General features: G+C 40.8%; 1 protein-coding gene across 1 annotated transcript in view; it reads right to left on the bottom strand.

Annotated features, from left to right (window-relative positions):
* Positions 1-19157, bottom strand: part of MSN (moesin) — a 400641-nt gene that overhangs the window by 52716 nt on the left and 328768 nt on the right. Inside the window, exon 7 of the mRNA XM_053699008.1 lies at positions 6447-6543. Within this exon, the coding sequence (XP_053554983.1) occupies positions 6447-6543 (97 nt within the window). The remainder of the gene's footprint in view (positions 1-6446; positions 6544-19157) is intronic.

Below are 19157 nucleotides of genomic sequence, written 5' to 3'. Positions count from 1 at the left end.
AGGTCCTGTCTCAGTGGCAGAGTCCATGGTGGAAGAGATGACATGTCCACCAGGTCTGCATACCAAGTCCTGCGTGGCCAGGCAGGTGCTATCAAAAACACCAAAGCTCTCTCCTGTTTGATTCTGGTAATCAAACGAGGAAGGAGAGGAAATGGTGGAAACACATAAGCCAGGTTGAACGACCAGGGTACTGCTAGAGCATCTATCAGTACTGCCTGAGGATCCCTTGACCTGGACCCGTATCGAGGAAGTTTGGCATTCTGACGAGACGCCATCAGATCCAATTCTGGTGTGCCCCATTGCTGAATCAATTGTGCAAACACCTCCGGATGGAGTTCCCACTCCCTCGGATGAAAAGTCTGACGACTTAGAAAATCCACTTCCCAAGGGTGTCAATCATCCGATCGTATCGATTCGGGATGACCGCTGTCCGTCACCACAGAGGTGGTGGACAAGTTAAGGAGCGGCGGTCTTAAGACCGCTGCTTCTTAACTTCAGTTTCAGGGGAACCTGAAACTACTGGGGTAGATTGCAGCATCCGCTTCTTGATAAATCTACCCCTAAAGCTTTACATTAACACAACGGTTATCCCAATTTTTAAGCATAACAATACATTTTTATAATAAAGCAAAACAAAACTAAATGAAAAGAGGTAGAACAAGAAAGAGGTAGACTATCATGGTTTATAACATTGTTATATTCACTCTTCCAGAAAATTTACATTGAAATGCAAATATGCCAACATGTCCACATGCTCTCGGCAGAGGCTGGCTCTCTTTTTACAAGCTAGGTTGCTTGCAGCAGAGAAGAGACGCGCTCAGATGGTGTTAAGGTGCCTAGAAACCAAAAGTAGGATTTTACCATTTTTGCCAAGATGGGATATTTATCGTTATCTCTCCACCAATGCAAAAGGTTTTCCTCCTTGGCAAAAGGGCCTCTCAACAAAGTAAGCCTGGACTTCATTTCTAACTTAAATATCTATATGCAGTGGAAAATAACCAGCTATAAAGTTAGGGAAAAATGTCTAGTCTGTTCTTAAAATAACAGATATATACACTTCTAAAAGGTATAATTCTGGTACATATAACAATTTATTATAAATATAAAAAAACCAAACCATTAAAAGGTCCAAAGCGCCAAGGATTATATATTAATAACAGGACAAAGCCTTACACAATTCTCTATAAAATTACATGTAGGGCCTGATTACGATTGGAGAGCAAAATTGCACTCTCACAAGAGTGATATTTACGCTACTCACAAAAAACCAGCAAACACAATCCTGAGGAGGTATTAGAAGTGGCCCGCAATGCGAACGTGGCCTTGTGTTCACATTATTTATTAAAGCATGCTTCCATAGGCTCCAGTGGGACCGAACTGGATGCACATCACAAGTCTCTGTAAAACCAACAGCTCTGAATACTTTCAGACACCTGTAAGCAGTTAAGGCCCAACTGATAAGCCCATAGGGAAAATTAAAAAAAAAATGCTATAGCTATATATATTAAAATTGCTATATATAAATATGAAGATATTATGAGATTTATTTTGTTTAATGCACTCGATATATATTTATCTCATTACATTTTGTCTCCCCTAGTAAGAAAAATGAAGGAATAAGGAAGAATGTACAGGAAGTATACCTGATAGAGCAAAAGTTTATTGTACCTATTAACTTCCACTAGATGGCAGAGATGTAATGCACCTGGGATATGGGTGTGGTTTTGTTAACATATAGGGCTAGATTTATCCAAAATTCTCACAAGAACTTGCTCGCCATAAATTATCAAGCAGCGGTCACCAGAACGCCGCTTCCTTAACCTTTTCACCACCTCTGAGGTGGCGAAATTCAATCTCTGCGGTCCTTTGAAAGCTGCTCGATAGCTCAGGTCTAGCTAGCTACACTGATTAATTTCAGCCTGCTAGTGTGCTTGGCTTGCATATCTTTGCTGCAACAAAAGCAGACAGCTCTACCTACTGGCTATTTTAATTTATGCACTGCTTCTCAATTCTTTTCAATAACAGTCACATGACTAAAAAAAAAGGTTGTTATTCTAAAACGGTACAAATCCGTTGTAAACCGAGGGCCACCTGTATATATACACTGTGTGTGTGTGTGTATATATATATATATATATATATATATATATATATATATATATATATATATATATATACACTGTATATATTTCAAAGTTACCCTGATTACCTTAAATTGAATAAATAGAAACGGTTAATATGTCACTGTAATGACTCTTTCATTATAAGAATCAGGCCACGATCACAACAACATTTGGCGACGAGGATTATGGGATTACGATTTTGATTATTAGAAGAAATAGAGTTGAATCGAATATTTGTTTAAAGTTATAGTGGTGTGTAAACTTAGCAAGCAAAATGCATTCACTGCTTGCAAAGGAGGCTGTAGCAGCTGAGATTAAATGCAGCCCAAAACTGCATGAAACAGTTTATAAAGTTGTATGGTATAAAACTATATGCCGCCATATTATGTGACTCATGTGTACATATTCAAAATAACAGCCAGTGGGCTATGAAGGTGGAACGTACTTACTTGTCAGAACCTTTGTCCAATGTGTTTACTTTAGCTGCAGCAACTGCTTTCACCAGACAAGCCCATCCTAGCCAGTGCAACCTTGGTGCCAATGATTTTTTAAGAAGAAACACTATTCTACAACCCAGGGGATTGGTGGATAAATTCACATTTCACCTGGGTAGGGCTGTGGATCCTATAAGGAGCAGCACACTGTAGACCAAGGGATTGGTGCCTAAATCCACATTTAAAATTTGTGGACTGTGACATTTATCATAAAGCAATCATCTTTCACCCCATGGCTAATAACACTGTCTACTCCTCTGTCCGACAAGGCACAGTGAGGAGAAAATGGGTCCTAGATTGGTTAGAGAACCCCTCTCAAAGAGAAGTAGATAAGCACTTCAGTATTCAGTGGACTCCATCAAGGAGGCAAACAAATGACTTGGGATTCAGGGAAGTGGGAGGGATTTAAAGGTTTGGTATGTTGGAGTGTATTCGTCTCCTCCTAGTGGTCAGGGTAATTCCTAAAGGTGATGACTCAAACTCTCGCCATCTTATAAAAGAAATAAAATTTCCCCTGAATAAATTTTTGAATACTATGTTTGACAGCGGAAACAGGAGTAACGCATGCGCAATGGGAAATGTAAACGGGAGCGCGCAATGCAGATACGTAAACAGCGGGTGGGACCGCTGTTTACTAATATGGAGGAGAATTAGGAAACAGTGAGTGGGAGGAGCGGGTAAAGTAAATGAACGATATTTAGGATATAAAATTTGAAAGAAATGATAACTTTTATTAAAAAATTATTGTTGCGGTAGGCTTAATACGATGATTGTCTACTTAACTATATCATCCAAACCTGAAAAATTGACATTCACTTTAAGAATGCCTCTCTTTTTTATCTGGTCTACAGATAATCTTGAGAGGAGGAACCTGTCCATGGGAGGAAAAGTCTTGAACAAATTGAGAAAGGCTTGAACAAATTGAGAAAGTCTGCCCACTACTGGATCTGCTCCCGGATCGGGGGCTGACCCTTCATGCTGACTTGGAATCAGCTGCGGGTTTCTTAGATTGCTTCCCCTTATTCCAAGACTTATTGGGCTTCCAAGAAGGCTTGGACTGTTCCTGTTTGGAAGAGGGAGGGGAAGTTTTACCTCTGAAGTTTCATAAGGCACGAAAATTACTCTGACGTCCTTTCTGCTTATTCCTCTTATCCTGTGGGAGAAAGGATCCCTTTCCACCTGTAATATCTGAAATAATTTCAGCCAAGCCAGGTCCAAACAAGGTCTTACCCTTGTAGGGGATCGCCAAAAGCTTAGGACTTAGATGAAACATCCGCAGACCAGGATTTCAACCACAAGGCTCTACTAGCTAGAACAGCAAAACCAGACATCTTTGCTCTCAACTTAATGACTTGTAAGGAAGCATCTGTGATAAAGGAATTGGCTAACTTAAGAGCCTTAATCCTGTCCTGGATCTCCTCAAGAGGAGTATCTGTCTGAATGGAATCAGACAATGCATCAAACCAATAGGCTGCCGCACTGGTGACAGTGGCAATACACACCGCAGGTTGCCATTGGAGACCCTGGTAAACATAAATCTTCTTTAGCAAGGCCTCCAAACTTCTTATCCATTGGATCCTTAAAAGAACAGCTATCCTCTATGGGAATAGTGGTTCTCTTGGCCGAAGTGGAGATTGCTCCTTCCACCTTAGGAACCGTCTGCCACAACTCCTTAATGGAATCAGCTATAGGAAACATTTTCTTGAAAATTGGAGATGGAGAAAAAGGAATTTCAGGTCTCTCCAACTCCCGTGCAAAAATCTCTGTAGCACGGTCTGGTACAGAAAATACCTCAACCGCGGAGGGAACATCAAAGTACTTGTTTAGTTTACTAGACTTCTTAGGGTTGACTAAGACAGTCGTATCGGAGTCGTCCAAGGTAGCCAAAAACCACCTTAAGTAACAGATGGAGATGTTCTAGCTTAAATCTGAAGGATACAACTTCAGCATCAGAAAGAGGAATTATACTGTCTGAATCTGAGATTTCACCCTTAGACGCTACCAAAGTGTTCTCCTCAGACTTTTGAGAAGGAACACCTTGGTTAGCCACCACCGGATCAGGAACCTTACCAACTGACTCTTTAAAATTTCCTTTTGCACTTTCCCTGAAACATAGGTAAAGCAGACAGCGCCTCAGATACCGCAGAGGATACCTGGGCAGAAATGTCTTGAAAAGAAACGCCTACCGGAGCATAAGAGAAAACTCAGGACACTGCATGTGTAGACAAAAAAGATTGGGACGCTTGAGGAGAAAGCTGCGGCATATCTGATACAGGAGACACCTGAACAGCATCCGCCTTAGCTAATGATGGCTCAGGATCAAAAAGTCTATCCCTGTAACACAAAGTTCTTTCAATACATGAAGAACAAAAAGGTGCTGGTGGTTCCACCTGGGAGTCAAAACACAGACTACAAGCAACATTTTGCAAGGCCTCTTGATCCATCTTTACAAACAAGAAGGCCAAAAAAAATCAAAAATGAGAAAAAAATAAAAAGTTTTTATTTCACTTTAATATATTAGTGCTAGGGAAAAAAATTATACTGCTCCTTTAAATATTTTCTTAGCTAAAACGCAGTAATCCTGTTACAATCCCCAGGCAACCCTCTACAGCTCAGCTATAATGCTGAGGTGCCTACCTGTCCTGCTGACTGGGATCAATACTAGAACACAACGATTTGGCTTTACTTTGGAATTGTGATATGTCGGCTGAGCGATCTTTTCTAAAGCAGAGCAGCCGAATATCACCAGCGTCATAACTCCAGAACTCACAGGAAGTGAGTCCGGAAAGTGTGCCTTAAACTGTCTGCCGCCTCTGTAAGGGAACCGCCTCTCCTGTAATCGGGGGGTGGTCCCGGCGGCCATTAAGACAGAAGAAAAAAACTTATAGAAAAAGCATGGCGGTATAAAACGTATATTAATAACGGCACCACTATCTTACATAGTCCTTGACCGGGTCTAAACCGGAGCTAAGGAAACTGACTGAGCCACCAATAACCATCGCCCATATAATTAACCCTCAATTTTATTATATTCAAACGTTATTTCCAGTATAAGACCAGAACTTTTTCTTTGTTGAAAAGTCTCAATAGGGTCAATGAATACCACGTCCCCATACAGCATCAAACTACTGAAGTGCCAAATTTTCCCTCTTAATAAAAGAAAATATCTTCTTGGCACTTACCGGAATGTCAATCTGTCCGGCAGAAGGACGGCTCACCATTCCTCACATGGACCTGTGGGAAAAGAAAGAACCGAGTAAGCTTACCCAGGCTTTCTGAATATGGCAGCAAAACTGTTTGAGAAAGCGCAGTGAGGATTGTACCTCACAAGTTCCCAACTGCTTAAAAGCCACCACTGCCCTACTGAAGAGACTGACGTGGGCTACCGCTATACCCAAGGAAATATCAGAGCAAACCTACTCTGCTTTAAAACAAAATCTTGATTGAATAAAACTAAGAGAATGACTGGGGTTTGTGGGAAGGTAAGTTATACTTTACAGCTTTGCTATGGTGCTCTTTGCCTCCTCCTGCTGGCCAGGAGTGATATTCCCAACAGTAATTGATGATGAACCGTGGACTCAACGTGTCTGAAGAAAGAAATATTAGCATGGCCTGTATGATGGTTAGAGATGATTTACACATCCAAAAAATCTATTTATGTGAGGCAGTACTATATAACACACATGTACAAAACAAAAACGACTTGGACATACCACTACTAAAAGTTTGTGGGAACACTGTGTAAATCTCAAAATCTCACTACTGCCTGTTCAGCACTGGGAAATATCAATGGCATAACCTCACATGTGTAAAGATGTTAAATACTCACTGGAGCTTTCTTGTCGATGGGTTTGATAACAAACTTCTTATCGTTGAATGAAATATTTCTGATTTCACTCCAAGGGAAACCGATCTTTGGTGTCAATCTGAGAACAAAATCAAAAAGGATTAGCTGGGCCACAACACGCAAACCGATGAACTAATAAATATGCAGGTCTTTTAGGAAATTTACATTCGGCATATAAACAATTTTCAAGAACCAATTAAGAAACATGGTAATGATACGTTATTTGGGAAAAAATATTGAATTGAAAGTATAAAAAAAGAAAAGAAAAATGCTGGAAATAAATTTAAAGAGAAAAAAACAATTTATGTAAGAACTTACCTGATAAATTCATTTCTTTCAAATTGGCAAGAGTCCATGAGCTAGTGACGTATGGGATATACAATCCTACCGGGAGGGGCAAAGTTTCCCAAACCTCAAAATGCCTATAAATTACACCCCTCACCACACCCACAATTCAGTTTAACGAATAGCCAAGAAGGTGAAAAAGAAAGGAGTAAAAAGCATCAACAAAGGAATTTGGAAAAAATTGTGCTTTATACAAAAAAAAATCATAACCACCATAAAAAAAGGTGTGGGCCTCATGGACTCTTGCCAATATGAAAGAAATGAATTTATCAGGTAAGTTCTTAAATAAATTATGTTTTCTTTCATTTAATTGGCAAGAGTCCATGAGCTAGTGACGTATGGGATAGCAATAACCAAGATGTGGAACTCCACGCAAGAGTCACTAGAGATGGAGGGATAAAACTAAAAACAGCCATTTTCTGCTGAAAAAATTAATCCACAACCCAAAATATAAGTATTCTCATAAATGAAAGGAAAAAACTTAAAACATAAGCAGAAGAATCAAACTGAAACAGCTACCTGAAGAACTTTTCTACCAAAAACTGCTTCCGAACAAGAAAATACATCAAAATTGTAGAATTAAGTAAATGTATGCAAAGAAGACCAAGTTGCTGCTTTGCAAAACTGATCAACTGAAGCTTCATTCTTAAAAGCCCACGAAGTGGACACTGATCTAGTAGAATGAGCTGTAATTATCTGAGGCAGGGCTTGACCAGACTCCAAATACGCTTGATGAATCAAAAGCTTTAACCACGAAGCCAAGGAAACAGCAGAAGCCTTCTGACCTTTCCTAGAACCAGAAATATAGCAAATAGACTAGAAGTCTTCCTGAAATCTTTAATAGCTTCAGCATAATATTTCAAAGTTCTTACCACATTCAAAGAATGTAAGGATCTCTCCAAAGAATTCTTAGGATAAGGACACAAGGAAGGGACAACAATTTATCTATTAATGTTGACAGAATTTACAACCTTAGGTAAGAATTTAAATGAAGTCCGCAACACCGCCTTATCCTGATGAAAAATCAGAAAAGGAGATTCACAAGAGAGAGAGGATAATTCAGAAACTCTTCTAGCAGAAGAGATGGCCAAAAGAAACAACACTTTCCAAGAAAGTAGTTTAATGTCCAAAGAATGCATAGGCTCAAACGGAGGAGCCTTTAAAGCCTTCAAAACCAAATTAAGACTCCAAGGAGGAGAGATTGATTTAATGACAGGCTTGATACGAACCAAAGCCTGCACAAAACAATGAATATCAGGAAGTTTAGCAATCTTTCGTGAAATAAAACAGAAAGAGCAGAGATTTGTCCTTTCAAGGAACTTGCAGACAAACCTTTATCCAAACCATCATGAAGAAACTGTAAAATTCTAGGAATTCTAAAAGAATGCCAAGAGAATTTATGAGAAGAACACCATGAAATGTAAGTCTTCCAACTCGATAATAAATCTTTCTAGAAATAGATTTACGAACCTGCAACATAGTAATAATCACTGAGTCAGAGAAATCTCTATGACTAAGCACTAAGCGTTCAATTTCCATACCTTCAAATTTAACTATTTGAGATCCTGATGGAAAAACGGACCTTGAGATAGAAGGTCTGGCCTTAATGGTAGTGGCCAAGGTTGGCAACTGGACATCCGAACAAGATCCGCATACCAAAACCTGTGAGGCCATGCTGGAGCCACCAGCAGCACAAACGATTGCTCCATGATGATTTTGGAGATCACTCTTGGGAGAACTAGAGGCGGGAAAATATAAGCAGGTTGATAACACCAAGGAAGCGTCAATGCATCAACTGCTTCCGCCTGAGGATCCATGGACCTGGACAGGTACCTGGGAAGTTTTTTGTTTAGATGAGATGCCATCAGATCTATTTCTGGAAGCCCCCACATCTGAACAATTTGAGAAAACACATCTGGGTGGAGAGACCATTCTCCCGGATGTAAAGTCTGACGACTGAGGTAATCCGCTTCCCAATTGTCTATACCTGGGATATGAACCGCAAAAATTAGACAGGAGCTGGATTCCGCCCCAAACAAGTATCCAAGATACTTCTACCATAGCTTGAGGACTGTGAGTCCCACCCTGATGATTGAGATATGCCACAGTTGTGATATTGTCTGTCTGAAAACAAATGAACGGTTCTCTCTTCAACAGAGGCCAAAACTGAAGAGTCCTGAAAATCGCACAGAGTTCCAAAATATTGATTGGTAATCTCGACTCTTGAGATTTCCAAACCCCTTGTGCTGTTAGAGATCCCCAAACAGTTTAAAAACCTGAAAGACTCGCATCTGTTTCAGAGAAAGTCGAACATTGGGATTTAAGGATATTAATTGTGCTATCCTTGTATAATCCCTGCATCATTGGTTCAGCATACAAAGCTGGAGAGGTCTCATATGAAAACGAGCAAAGGGGATTGTGTCCGATGCTGCAGTTATGAGACCTAAAACTTCCATGCACATAGCTACTGAAGGGAATGACTGAGACTGAAGGTTCCGATAGGCTGCAAACAATTTCAAACGTCTCTTGTCTGTTAGAGAAAAAGTCATGGACAATGAATCTATCTGGAAACCTAAAAAGGTTATCTTTGTCTGAGGAATCAAATAACTTTTTGGTAAATTGATCCTCCAACCATGTCTTCGAAGAAACAACACTAGTTGATTCGTGTGAAATTCTGCAGAACGTAAAGACTGAGCGAGTACCAAGATATCATCCAAATAAGGAAATACTGCAATACCCTGCTCTCTGATTACAGAGAGTAGGGCACCTAGAACCTTTGAAAAGATTCTTGGAGCTGTCGCTAGGCCAAAAGGAAGAGCAACAAATTGGTAATGCTTGTCTAGAAAAGAGAATCTCAGGAACTGATAATGATCTGGATGAATCGGAATATGAAGATATGCATCCTGTAAGTCTATTGTAGACATATAATGTCCTTGCTGAACAAAATGCAGAATAGTCCTTATAGTCACCATTTTGAAAGTTGGTACTCTTACATATCGATTCAAAATCTTTCGATCCAAAACTGGTCTTAATGAATTATCTTTCTTTGGGACAATGAATAGATTTTAATAAAACCCCAGACCCTGTTCCTAAAACGGAACTGGCATGATTACCCCTGATAACACCAGGTCTGAAACACACTTCAGGAAAGCCTGAGCCTTTACTGGGTTTGCCGGTATGTGTGAGAGAAAAAATCTTCTCACAGGCGGTCTGAATCCTATTCTGTACCCTTGAGAGACAATACTCTGAATCCAATGATTTTGGACCGAATTGATCAAAACATCTTTGAAAAATTTTAATCTGCCCCCTACCAGCTAAGCTGGAATGAGGGCTGCACCTTCATGCTGACTTGGGGGCTGGTTTTGATCTCTTAAATGGCTTGGATTTATTCCAATTTGAGGAAGGCTTCCAATTGGAAGCAGATTCCTTGGGGGAAGGATTAGGGTATTGTTCCTTTATCTGTTGAAAGGAACAAAAACGGTTAGAAGCTTTAGATTTACCCTTAGGTCTTTTATCCTGAGGCAAAAAAACTCCCTTCCCCCCAGTGACAGTTGAAATTATTAAATCCAACTGAGAACCAAATAATTTATTACCTTGGAAAGAAAGAGATAGCAATCTGGACTTAGAAGTCATATCAGCATTCCAAGATTTGAGCCACAAAGCTCTTCTAGCAAAAATAACTAAAGACAGATTTAACATCAATTTTGATAATATCAAAAATGGCATCACAAATGAAATTATTAGCATGTTGAATCAACTTAACAATGTTAGACAAATCATGATCCGATACTTGTTGCTCTAAAGTTTCTAACCAAAAAGTTGAAGCAGCTGCAACATCAGCCAAAGAAATTGCAGGCCTAAGAAGACGACATGAATATAAATAAGCTTTCCTTAGATAAGATTCAAGTTTCCTATCTAAAGGATCTATAAAAGAAGTACTAGCTTCCGTAGAAATAGTAGTACGTTTACCAAGAGTAGAAATAGCCCCATCAACTTGGGGGATCTTTTCCCAAAACTCCAATCTAACTGCTGGTAAAGGATACAATGTTTTAAACCTTGAAGAAAGAATAAAAAGTACCACCAGGCCTATTCCATTCCCTATAAATCATATCAGAAATAGCATTAGGTACTGGAAAAACCTCTGGGATAACCACAGGAGGTTTGTAAACAGAATTTAAACGTTTACTAGTTTTAATATCAAGAGGACTAGTTTCCTCCATATCTAAAGTATTCAACACTTCTTTTAACAAAGAACAAATATACTCCATTTTAAATAAATAAGAGGATTTGTTAGTGTCAATATCTGAGGCCGGATCTTCTGAATCAGATAGATCCTCATCAGAGAAGGATAATTCAGTATGCTGCTGGCCATTTGAAATTTCATCAACCTTATGAGAAGTTTTAAAAGACCTTTTTACGTTTATTAGAAGGCAGAATGGCAGACAAAGCCTTCTGAATAGAATCAGAAATAAATTATTTTAAATTTACAGGTATAGCTTGTGCTTTAGATGTTGAGGGAACTGATGGATACATTCTCTGCATATAAAAGTTTATCATGACAACAATTACAAACCACAGCTGAAGGTATAACCTCCACAAGTTTACAACAAATGCACTTAGCTTTGGTAGAACTGTTATCAGGCCGCAGGGTTCCAACAGTGATTTCTGAGACAGGATCAGATTGAGACATCTTGCAAATGTAAGAGAAAAAAAAACATATAAAGCAAGATTATCAATTTCCTCATATTGGAGTTTCAGGAATTGGAAAAAATGCAAACAGCATAGCCCTCTGACATAGAAAAAAGGCAGGAGGCAAAATGAATGGGGTCTCAAATAATGAAAATATTTGGCGCCAAGTATGACGCACAACAAACAGCGGAAAAAAATGTTGGCGCCAAAAACGTCCGGAAACGACACACTTGCGTCATAGATGACGCAACCTTATGAGAGAACCCGGCGTCAACTAAGACGCTGGAAACCACGAATTTGCATCAACGAACGTAACTGCACCAAAAAAAATCTCGCGCCAAGAATGACGCAATAAACATTAGCATTTTGCGCCCTCGCGAGCCTAATTCTGCCCGCGAATTTGAAAAAGAATATCAATTGAAAAAAAGACACACACAATATACTGTGTATATATATATATATATATATATATATATATATATACACACACACACACACACACACATATATATATATATACACACACACACAAACACACACATATATATATAATTTATACTTACCTGATAAATTTATTTCTCTTGTGATGTATCGAGTCCACGGATTCATCCATACTTGTGGGATATTCTCCTTCCTTACAGGAAGTGGCAAAGAGAGCACCCACAGCAGAGCTGTCTATATAGCTCCTTCCTTAGCTCCACCCCCCAGTCATTCGACCGAAGGCTAGGAAGAAAAAGGAGAAACTATAGGGTGCAGAGGTGACTGAAGTTTTTTAAATAAAAATATACTGCCTGTCTTAAATAAACAGGGCGGGCCGTGGACTCGATACATCACAAGAGAAATACTTTTATCAGGTAAGCATAAATTATGTTTTCTCTTGTAAGATGTATCGAGTCCACGGATTCATCCATACTTGTGGGATACCAATACCAAAGCTTTAGGACACGGATGAAGGGAGGGACAAGACAGGTACCTTAAACGGAAGGCACCACTGCTTGTAGAACCACTCTCCCAAAAATAGCCTCCGAAGAAGCAAAAGTATCGAATTTGGAAAATTTGGAAAAAGTATGAAGCGAAGACCAAGTCGCCGCCTTACAAATCTGTTCAACAGAAGCCTCATTTTTAAAAGCCCATGTGGAAGCCACTGCTCTAGTAGAATGAGCAATAATTCTTTCAGGAGGCTACTGGCCAGCAGTCTCATAAGCCAAACAGATGATGCTTTTCAGCCAAAACGAAAGAGAGGTAGCCGTAGCCTTTTGACCTTTCCGTTTACCTGAATAAACAACAAACAATGAAGATGTTTGACGGAAATCTTTAGTTGCTTATAAGTAGAACTTTAAAGCACGAACCACATCAAGATTGTGCAACAGACGTTCCTTCTTTGATGAAGGATTAGGACACCGTGAAGGAACAACAATTTCCTGATTGATATTCCTATTACAAACAACCTTAGGAAGGAATCCAGGTTTGGTACGCAAAACCACCTTATCTGCATGGAAAACAAGGTAAGGTGAGTCACACTGTAAAGCAGATAACTCAAACTCTTCGAGCCGAAGAGATAGCTACTAAAAACAAAACTTTCCAAGATAGAAGCTTAATATCTATGGAATGCATAGGTTCAAACGGAACCCCTTGAAGAACTTTAAGAACTAAGTTTAGGCTCCATGGCGGAGCAACAGGTTTAAACACAGGCTTGATCCTGACTAAACGCTTGAACGTCTGGGACATCTGCCAGACGTTTGTGTAAAAGAATAGACAAAGCAGATATTTGTCCTTTTAAGGAACTAGCTGATAATCCCTCCTCCAATCCTTCTTGGAGAAAAGACAATATTCTAGGAATCCTAATCTTACTCCATGAGTAACCCTTGGATTCAAACCAATAAAGATATTTGCGCCAAATCTTATGATAGATTTTCCTGGTGACAGGCTTTCTAGCCTGAATCAGGGTATCAATGACCAACTCAAAGAAACTACGCTTTGATAGAATCAGGCGTTCAATCTTCAAGCAGTCAGACGCAGAGAAATTAGATTTGGATGTTCGAATGGACCTTGGATTAGAAGGTCCTGCCTCATTGGCAGAGTCCACGGTGGAACAGATGACATATCCACTAGGTCTGCATACCAAGTCCTGCGTGGCCACGCAGGTGCTATCAGAATCACCGAAGCTCTCTCCTGCTTGATCCTGGCAACCAGACGTGGGAGGTGAGGGAACGGTGGAAATACATAGGCCAGATTGAAGGACCAGGGCACTGCTAGAGCATCTATCAGTACCGCCTGAGGATCCCAGGACCTGGACCCATAACGAAGAAGTTTGGCATTCTGACGGGACGCCATCAGATCCAATTCTGGTGTGCCCCATAGCTGAGTCAGCTGGGCAAATACCTCCGGTTGGAGCTCCCACTCCCCCGGATGAAAAGTCTGACGACTTCGGAAATCTGCCTGCCAGTTCTCTACCCCTGGGATATGGATTGCTGAGAGATGGCAAGAGTGATCCTCCGCCCATCGGATTATTTTGGTTACCTCCATCATCACTAGAGAACTCTGTGTTCCTCCTTGATGATTGATATAAGCTACAGTCGTGATGTTGTCCGACTGAAATCTGTTGGCCGCAGCTAGCTGAGGCCATGCCTGAAGCGCATTGAATATCGCTCTCAGTTCTAAAATGTTTATCGGTAGTAGAGTTTCCTCCCGAAACCATAAGCTCTGTGCTTTCAAAGAGTTCCAGAATGCAACCCAGCCTAGCAGGCTGGCATCTGTCGTTACTATGAGCCACTCTGGCCTGCGGAAACACATTCCCTGAGACAGGTGGTCCTGAGACAACCACCAGAGAAGAGAATCTCTGGTCTCCTGGTCCAGATGCAGTTGAGGAGATAAATCTGCATAATCCCCATTCCACTGTTTGAGCATGCATAGTTGCAGTGGTCTTAGGTGTAGGCAGGCAAAAGGAACTATGTCCATTGCCGCTACCATGAGTCCGATTACCTCCATACACTGAGCCACTGGTGGCTGAGGAATGGAATGAAGAGCTCGGCAAGTGGTTAACAGTTTTGATTTTCTGACCTCCGTCAGGAATATTTTCATTTCTACTGAGTCTATCAGAGTCCCTAGGAAGGAAACTCTTGTGAGAGTGAAGAGAGAACTCTTTTTTATGTTCACCTTCCACCCGTGAGATCTCAGAAAAGCCAACACAATGTCCATGTGAGACTTGGCTAGCTGGAAAGTCGACGCCTGAATTAAGAGGTCGTCTAGATAAGGTGCCACTGCTATGCCCCGCGTTCTTAGAACCGCCAAAAGGGACCCTAGCACCTTTGTGAAAATCCTGGGAGACGTGGCCAACCCGAAGGGAAGGGCCACAAACTGGTAATGCCTGTTCAGAAAGGCGAATCTGAGGAATTGATGATGATCTCTGTGAATAAGGATGTGTAGATACGCATCCTTTAAGTCCACGGTAGTCATATATTGACCCTCCTGGATCAACGGTAGAATAATCCGAATAGTCTCCATCTTGAATGATGGTACTCTGAGGAATTTGTTTAGAATTTTGAGATCCAAGATTGGTCTGAAAGTTACCTCTTTTTTGGGAACCACAAACAGGTTTGAGTAAAGCCCTAGCCCTTGTTCCGCTTTTGGAACTGGGCGGATCACTCCCATGGTATGTAGGTCTTCTACACAGCGTAAGAACGCCTCTCTCTGGTTTGCAGACAATTGAGAAATGTGAAATCTCCCCCTTGGGGGGGGGGAGTCTTTGAAGTCCAGAAGATATCCCTGGGACACAATTTCTAAGCCCAGGAATCGTGAACATCTCTTGCCCAAGCCTGAGCGAAGAGAGAGTCTGCCCCCTACTAGATCGGGTCCCGGATCGGGGGCTACCCCTTCATGCTGTCTTAGAGGCAGCTGCAGGCTTCTTGGCCTGTTTACCCTTGTTCCAAGCCTGGTTAGGTCTCCAGACTGACTTGGATTGGGCATCCCTCTGATGCTTTAGAAGCTCTCTGCGGACCATGGCTTTTGCTGTAGGATGCGACTAACAAAATGTCAGGAAAGACCTAATAGAACAGCTGAACTTTATTTGGGGTTAACCAGAGGCACTTTAAATGACGACAAGTGTGTACTGACTCCTATTTAACATGATTTTGAATGTGATTGCTTAATTCTGAACACAACTACAGCCCCAGTTATAAAAGGGTGTTCACACTTATGCAACCACATTATTTTAGTTTTTATTTTTATTTCCCTTTACCTAAAAGATTTCAGTTTGTTTTTCAATTGAGTTACAGTTTATAGGTCACATTAAAGGTGGAAAAAGTTCTGAAATGATTTATCTTTGTCTCATTTTTTACATCACAGAAACCTGACATGTTAACAGGGGTGTGTAGACTTTTTATATCCACTGTGTGTATATATGTATCCCTTTTACCTATTATCCACCCTATAACATAACAGGGTGGGCTAGTTAAACTAAAACTAGTTAAACTAAAAGACAGAAAATACAGCAGTACAAAACTAAATTAAGCAGCCTTATAAATGTTTGGCTGCTTAAACTTTCCAAAAATTGTGCCAAGGCTAGATAACAAAAAATACATAAATTGTATAAATAATCCCCTTCTTTGTTCTTGGCATAGGGGTCTTACCCCCTCCAGCAACACACAGCAAGCAGAGATGACAACATCTATGTGCTTCAGGGAAAGAAGTCTGTAGCTCAGCAGAGTCAATCCAGCATTGAGGGGAAGGAGCTATGAGCTTGGCAAAATCTGCACTGCGAGAAACTCTGTTAAAGCTCTGCACATTGGAGCGAGGTAAAACCTCCTATCCGGCCTTCATGCCCCCCCAGGGAATGTATTTGGCATCTTCATAGCGCACCTGTGGTAGTCCTCCCAGAAAAGAGCACTAAGAATACCGGCTGCGCATAAAGACTTGTAGAAAATTATTTTAAAGGGGCAGTACAGACAAGAACAAAATGTATGCTTACCGGATAGTCTCCATTTTGAAGCAGGGTACCCTGACAAACTTGTTGAGACCTTTCAAGTCTAGAATAAGGCGATAAGTTCCCTCCTTTTTGGGAACTACAAAGAGGTTTGAGTAAAACCCCTGGCCCCTTTCTGATGAGGGCACCTGGACTATTACTCTAAAGGAGTGGAGATCCTGAACGCAGTCTAAAAAGGCTCTCTTCTCTAGTCTTGAAGATAATCTTGAGGGAAGAAATCTGCCCCTTGGGGGATGAGATTTGAACCCTATCCTGTAACCCTGGGAAACGTCTAATACCCAGGGATCCTGAACTTCTTTGACCAAAGTCTCTAGAAGAAAAATAAAAAAGACAATCTGCCCCCTACTCGATCCGGTCCCGGATCGGGGGACCAGCCCTTCATGCAGATTTGTTATCTGTAGTCTTCTTGGCCTGTTTGGTTTGGAGAAGGACTGAGTCTGCTGAGTTTTGTCTGAACGAAAGGAATGAAAATTAGAGTACTGGGGACCCTTAGTTCTTGTCTTCTTATACTGGGGAAGGAAAGTACCCTTCCCTCCTGTTACTGTGGAGATGATGGAGTCCAGGCCTGGCCCAAACAAAACCTGGTCTTAGAAACCATATCTGTGGACCAAGACTTTAACCAAAGAGCTCTACACAACAAAACCTGAAGCCTTAGCATTCAGTCGGACCATTTGCATATTAGCATCACAAATAAAAGGAGTTGGCTATCTTGAGAGTCTTAATCCTGTCCTGTATATCCTCCATCGGGGATTTGACTTCAATTAGTTCTGACAATGAATCACACCAGTAGGTAGCAGCACCTGCGATTGCTGCTACAGCGGCCACTGGCTGGAATAGGAGGTCCATATGTAGAAACATATTTCCTAGATAGCCTTCAAATTCCATAACTCTAAATGTGATTCAAGACCGGAAACAGCTTCTTAAAAAAGGTAGAAGAAGGGAAAAAAGGAGTTCCAATCCTTTCCCATTCTCTAGAGATAGTTTTCGCCATTCGTACGGGTACCGGGAAGGTTTCAGGAACCTTCTTTTCCTCATAAACCGTATCTAATTTAGGGATAACAGGTTCTTCAGGAAGCTTAGCTTAGGGTAGACAATACCTCCTTCAAGAGAAAGCGGAGGTGTTCAATTTTAAACCTAAAATTTGGTTCCTCAGGAGTAGGAGATTTCATTTCAGATATCCCTGACTCTGAAAGCTCACCTTCAGATGCAATTAAGGTTAAATTATCCTCAGAAAGGTGAGACACACTAGCCAACTCAGACTAAAGAGAGGTGTTAAAGGGACAGTATACACTCATTTTCATATAACTGCATGTAATAGGCACTACTATAAAGAATAAGATGCACAGATACTGATATAAAAATCCAGTATAAAACTGTTTAAAAACTTACTTATAAGCTGTCACTTTGGCTCTGTTGAAAAGGTAGCTGGAAAGCCCACTGCAAGTGGGAAATAAGACACTCCCCCCCCTCCCCCTTCTTTTGCATATGAAAAGACCCTTTACACAAACAGGAGCAAGCTGGAGTAGGTAGTCGAGCGTATTCACATAAAACTTTGGGGCTTGGTTAGGAGTCTGAAAATCAGAGCAATGTTATTTAAAAATAAGCAAAACTATACATTAATTAAAAAAAAAAAACTTATGGGCTATATAAATAGATTATCTACAAAACATTTATTCAAAGAAAAAATGAGTGTATAATGTCCCTTTAACCCCCAAGTCAGTGGAACTATGCTTAACCTTTCTCTTACGTTTTCCAGAGATAGGCAAAGCGTTTAATGCAGCTGATACCGCAGACTGAAGCTGTGAAGTAAAGTCTGCTGGTAAAAAATTACCTTCAGCTGGAGATAAAGGTGCGCCGTGGGGCACTGCCTGTGTCATGGTGTTATAAAGGGACTACGACGGCAGAATAGGCATCTCATGAACAATGGAGTCCTGAGAGGTAGAAGGTTCAGAGCGCATAAAAGTACCAGTGATAAACCAGATTTAGACCCCTTCTTGGTTTTTAACAAAGAACATAAGCAGACAGAACAGAATTGTGCAGGTGGGCAAACCAGTCTCCTCACAATATAAAGTTGCATTTGTCACAGTGATGCCTAAAACAGAACACTCTGAGAGGTTAATATCAGAGTCCTCTAAAGCAGGTATAAGTACTCAAAATTATAGCAACTAAAAAGGTATTCACCACCTCCTGGCTAGACAAGCGTGACCGGAATGAAGTCAGGCTCTCTCCCAATGCCTGCAGCGTACTTGTTATGCTGATCGCTAAGCAGAAACACACTTCCGACCAGCTTCAGAGGAAGACTGCGCCCTGTCACATGGTGCACATCTAGCAACCGCCCCAACTAGAAAAGAAACCGCTCAAAGCTCAATATCAGCTACGTAGCTGTAAAAACACTTTTCCCAAACTGTCCTGGCATTGTCTGCCAATGTTCTTAATGAGCCTGAAAAAAAACAAGAAAAAAAACAAGAAAAAAAAAAAAACTTACACGCGTGCTCTGGTTGGCAAGGAGCTAAGAAGCACACATAGATTGGCCCCAACTGCTCAGTTAATAACCTCCATATTATAAAAGGTATCACATGTCCCCATATCCGGAAGAGAATAAAGTATCACACTGTGAACTGTTTAATTGAATGTCCCCATAACCCCAGGGAATTTGCAGCCCTACTAATCATAATTCC

The sequence above is a fragment of the Bombina bombina genome, chromosome 1 (genome assembly GCF_027579735.1).
Source record: "Bombina bombina isolate aBomBom1 chromosome 1, aBomBom1.pri, whole genome shotgun sequence".
Taxonomy (NCBI): Eukaryota; Metazoa; Chordata; class Amphibia; order Anura; family Bombinatoridae; genus Bombina; species Bombina bombina.
This window is presented reverse-complemented; position numbering and strand designations above follow the sequence as displayed.